The sequence below is a fragment of the Heterocephalus glaber genome, unplaced genomic scaffold, assembly GCF_053883595.1.
Source record: "Heterocephalus glaber isolate CG9 unplaced genomic scaffold, H.glaber_assembly_v1.0 deba00000676, whole genome shotgun sequence".
Lineage (NCBI taxonomy): Eukaryota > Metazoa > Chordata > Mammalia > Rodentia > Bathyergidae > Heterocephalus > Heterocephalus glaber.
Window position 1 is genome coordinate 22,442,594 of NW_028258156.1, and position 4,852 is coordinate 22,447,445.

General features: G+C 46.6%; 1 protein-coding gene across 1 annotated transcript; it reads left to right on the forward strand.

Moving 5' to 3' along the window:
* The first annotated feature begins 344 nt into the window (after positions 1 to 344).
* Ccdc71l (coiled-coil domain containing 71 like) lies at positions 345 to 4,629 on the forward strand. Its single transcript, XM_087206725.1, has one exon. It carries the CDS (start codon positions 625 to 627, stop codon positions 1,306 to 1,308), a length of 684 nt encoding a protein of 227 aa, XP_087062851.1. The 5' UTR covers positions 345 to 624; the 3' UTR covers positions 1,309 to 4,629.
* Positions 4,630 to 4,852: the final 223 nt, after the last annotated feature.

Consider the following 4,852-nt stretch of genomic DNA (forward strand, 5'->3'; position numbering starts at 1 on the left):
TTAGAAGGGAACTGTGAGAGGCACACCCTCCCCTGTAGACTTAGACCCCAGCTGTGACACTAGCAAGTCCTTGGGTGTGGGTGTCTCCCTTTGTTATTCAGGCTGGTAGATCTCCCAGCTCCATTCATACCCGCAGACCCACTCACTCCCCAAGATGGAGCCGCCATCCACCTCCTACTCTAGACATGGCCACTCTCCCACACTCACCCAACTGTTGACTCGCGTCCAAGGCCACCACCATCACCCACCCCAACACTCTCCCAGGAACTGGCCTCTCCCCCACCACCAGTCCCCGCCCCTCTTCTGAGAGCACCCAATGGGTGGAGCCGGGGCGGCGGTGGGCGGGGCCTGAGGCAGGCCCATTTAAAGAAAGGCAGAGGGCGAAAGGAGGCGAGAGAAGAGAAGAAAGAGAAACCTGGGGGTGAGGCGCCGTCCAATGACAAAGCCCAAGGGTGGGCGCCGGCCGCCATCTTGATCCGGGCGGCCCGAGCTCCGAGGCGTCCTCCGCCCTCGGAGGGGGAGGGGCAGCGGCCGGGCGAGAAAAGTAGGGAGACGCGCGGCGCGGGAGGCGCCCGCACAGCCGCCGAGCCGGACGCGGGCGGCGACGGCCCCGAGCGGCCTCCGATGCGGCGCAGCGTGAAGAGGCGGCGGCGCCGACCCCCGGCCGCCCGGGGCGGTGGCTTCGGGGCGGGAGGAGGGGCCGGGCTGGACGCGCGGGAGGAGAAGGTGGTGTACTCGCGCTCGCAACTGTCGCTGGCCGACAGCACCAAGGCGCTGGGCGACGCCTTCAAGCTGTTCATGCCCCGCAGCACGGAGTTCATGAGCTCGGACGCGGAGCTCTGGAGCTTCCTCTGCAGCCTCAAGCACCAGTTCTCCCCGCACATCCTGCGCAGCAAGGACGTCTACGGCTACTCGTCCTGCCGGGCCCTGGTGCCCGACCCCCCGCCGCCGCCCGCCGCCCGCCGCCGGCCCGGCCCGCGCACCGCCGCCAGGAGGAGGCGCTGCGGAGCCCGGGCGCCCGCCGCGGGCAGGAGGAGGCCCCGGCCGCGCCCTTCGTCCCCGCCGGCGCCCGGGGAGACCCGGCCGGACAAGCCCGCGACGCCCGCGCCCTGCTTCGGGGGCCGCACCCTGGAGGAGATCTGGAGGGCGGCCACCCCGACGCTGACCACCTTCCCCACCATCCGCGTTGGCGGCGACGTGTGGGGCGAGCGCAGCCTGGCGGCAGCGCGGCGCAGGGCGCGCCAAGTGCTGCGCGTGGACCTGGAGCCGGTGGTGAGGCTCCGCCGCTTCCCGGTGCCCCGGGCGTGAGGCGCGGCCGTGGGCGCCCCCTGCCGGCCGCGAGCCTGGGCGGAGCTTCCCCCGAGGAAGGGACAAGTGTCAGTCGAGTGTTTACAGAACCGGCTGGGACCGGGTCCCCCAGTGCACTTTAGCGCGGAGGAGCCCGACGCGTGGTCAGCGCATCCGGGCCGCGGCCGCCTGCTGGCTCCGGGACAGGTGCGCCCTCCGCGCGCCCCGCACGCGCCGGACCGGGACACGGCTGGACCCGCGGGCCGCCCCTCGCTTCCGAACCCCGCTTGGAGACCTCTCCAGGACTGAAGGGGAAGATCCGTTTCTCCCTTTGGACTCTACCTCACTGGTCTGGAAGTCCTCCGAAGAAGTCGTTCTTTTCCAAAGGAATTTGTTTTCGTGCTTGTGTAATAAAGCCAGAATTCACTTGCTCTTTATCCCCTCTCTCCCCTCTTCTTTAACCCCCTTCCTGACTGCCACTCCTCTTTCCGGACAGAAGATCGAACATGTTTTGTGGTGTTGCACTAGCTTGTGCTCAGGGTATTCTGAATCCGACTCTTTTCCTAATTTTTACTGGATTCCAAAACTTTGACCAAGGATGTTTTTCAAGAGGCTCAAGCTTACCACTGTTAGTACTGCCAGGATTTGTATGTTTTTTGAATTTCATGGGCTCAGTGATTACAAAGAGATGCAAAGTACAACTGTTGAAACATTTAAAAAGTGTTCTGAAGAATTTTATATGGAATTTAATGTTACATTTACTGAGCTCTGAAAGAAAATGGTAGAACGCTTATATAAAGTTTTGTTGAGGAAAAATTGACTTGTTAAATTCTTTTTAATTGAATAAAAATTGAAGTGCATTGAAACCACACGGCTTGTGATTTTAAAAAATGAATAAATTGTGAAGAACTGGTGTTGGTTACAGGAATGCCTGGAATCCAGTTTGGAGCTACTTTAGCCTCATGTCCTAGTCTAACTTACAAATCCAGGAATGTTAAGGGAGAGTAATTGATTTTAAAGTGAAAGTTGTATAGCAGAGTTAAATGTGTGTCAACATTGTGATTGAGATAGTAAACAGAATACCCGTTAGAATTCGCAGAACTATTACATAATGATCTATGGAGGGTGGGGGCATTTCTTGGTATCAAATGACAGGAATAGATGTCTTTATTTCTTTGTTTTGTTTTTGGATAACAAGAAATTCCCAGACTAGGTTAATATTCATTGCCTTTATAAACATGACAATTTCGTCCTGTGAATTTTCTTTTTTATCTTTTTTCATAAGTGTGTTTGCAGTCATTGATTGACAGGTGAAGGCCACAGAAGTCACACAGAGTACTGACCCTTCTTGTACACTTTAAGAAGCGGTATACTATATGGCCCAGTATGGAATTCTTGATTATCCAAGTGCCTTGGTCGGTCGTCGATGGCAGCAAGACTTAATGGATTTTAGCCAGTGGTGCCACAGCCAGCTTTTACTGCAATACCTAAATGGTCAAGTAGTGTTTTTGTATCACTGTTACTTCAAATTTAAGTATTCTGCCATAGAACCATCCATGCTGGGCTGAAACTCGACATGTGAAATCCTCCATGCTAAGGTTTCTCTCTCCTTGGCAGCTGATTGGGAGAATGATGAGTTGCAATTTTGACCTTTGTGTTCCTAGATTTCAAACGGCATAGCTTTCTAAAATGATTATTTTACGTTTCATAGTCCACAGTAGCAGTGTTGTGACTAATTTCAGTGTTCTTGTTTTGTAAAAATCTTACATATATTCATATGTATGACTTTATGCCAGTTTTCCAGTAAGCCTCATAGTCTTATTTACTACTTGATACATTGCTACAAACACTGTCATATAAATAAGAAAAAAGGAATAATTACTTAGAATATGGAGCATACTAAATTATAGTTGTGTAATAAGAAGCTGAGACATACTTTTGGTTATTAGCTTCCATTACCAATTGTATTTCAGAAACAGGCTTTTCTTCCCAAAAATATATTGTTAACTTTTATAGCTCACTAGCATCTGAAGAAAATGTATTTGTACCACTTCACTATTGTATATAGTTTTATAATAATTAAAGAATAAATCCAATGGCCATATTAGAATGTAATTTCAACATAGAGCTTATCTAGGTAGTTTTGCAGAGGATTTTGAAATTAGATTTAGCTGAGAGGAAGACTCTTCAGCACACAACTGAAAACATAACCAGTGACACCATGCATTTATTTTAGGTGATGTTCTTGACATTTTTTTTCTCTTATGCCTTGTTACTTTAGTGCACTTGAACTTGCATAAATGCTTCTTTGGCTTCTGTGGGATGTCAGATTACAGTTTGAATCTGATTGCCCATCCTAAATTCAGTATGGTTCATGGACTATTAAAAAATCATGCCATTTCTAGTTTGTGAAGATGTAAAAAGTCTTTATTTTTGCCAAGTTTTCTTTAGCAAAACCTATGTCACAACATCTAAAATGTGAAGAAACATATAGTTGACTAGTATATTAATAGGAAAGTGGAAGTATTTTATGAGTACCTTTGGGGGGAATGTGAAAAGAAACTTGGCATAGTGGCCTTCATAATGAGGCATCTATTTACTGTCCTCTAAAGGTCTGTAGTTTAGCTTGTGTATAGTTTTTTAAAGAAGTCTCATGACCTTTATTCTCTTGCCTTCTCTTACATTTCATATGGCACAAGTAGAGTGGGAAGCTGGGAGGAAATTTATCACCGTGGTATTCTTTTATTTAAGTTTTGATTTTTGAATGCCTAATTGTGGTGAGTGACACCTCAAATAACCTTTTGAGATTCCCAATCCTCTTCTCTGACAACCAGCAACTCATTTTTATGTTACTAAAACCAGTAACATGATTGTTGAGGGCAAGCTTCATTGTTGATGGTGCAAAGTGTCGCTGTTGTGGTGTGTATTTATTTTGTCTAAGTTTGAGTATTCTACTGGACAAGTGTAACTTATGCTGGTGGCTGATACTTATTGGTTGGCTATGTGCAAATGATAGTGCTATTTTTCAGAAAATTCTTCAATAAAACAAAATATTTGAATACAAAAAAATAAAAACAATTTTGAACTCTCAAGTTTTTTTGTTGTTTTAAGAGTTGCCACAGCACTCATTAAATTGGTAATTTTTAATGGACATACCTAACATTTATTGATGATTTCAAAAATATTTTTTGATAAACTTTTGTCTTAAGTGCATTAGAAAGCAGTTGTTTGTAATGGAAATGAAATGTTTCCCTGGACAGTTTAATGTACATATAATTAAGATTTACAATTTGGTTGTACTTGCTTTTTAACTTATTAATTGTAAATAAATTTTAAAGAATACATATTGTCTGGTTCTTCTAATGATACCGAAAGTCTTTTAAATGGATTTTATGTTTGCATGTGAATCAGAAAACATCTTAATTTACAGTTTGATACATTTTGACTTTGTTGTGAATTTAAAACTGAAATCTTAGGATTTGGTTTGTGCTGTTTTGAAAGTCTATGTCCTATCAATTCTTTAATTTTCTATCAAATCTCTAGAGTGGTGCTTCAAGCCAAACAA

Coding starts and splice junctions, on each gene's coding strand:
- Ccdc71l (XM_087206725.1), top strand. CDS start 625: ATGCGGCGCAGCGTGAAGAGGCGGCGGCGCCGACCCCCGGCCGCCCGG.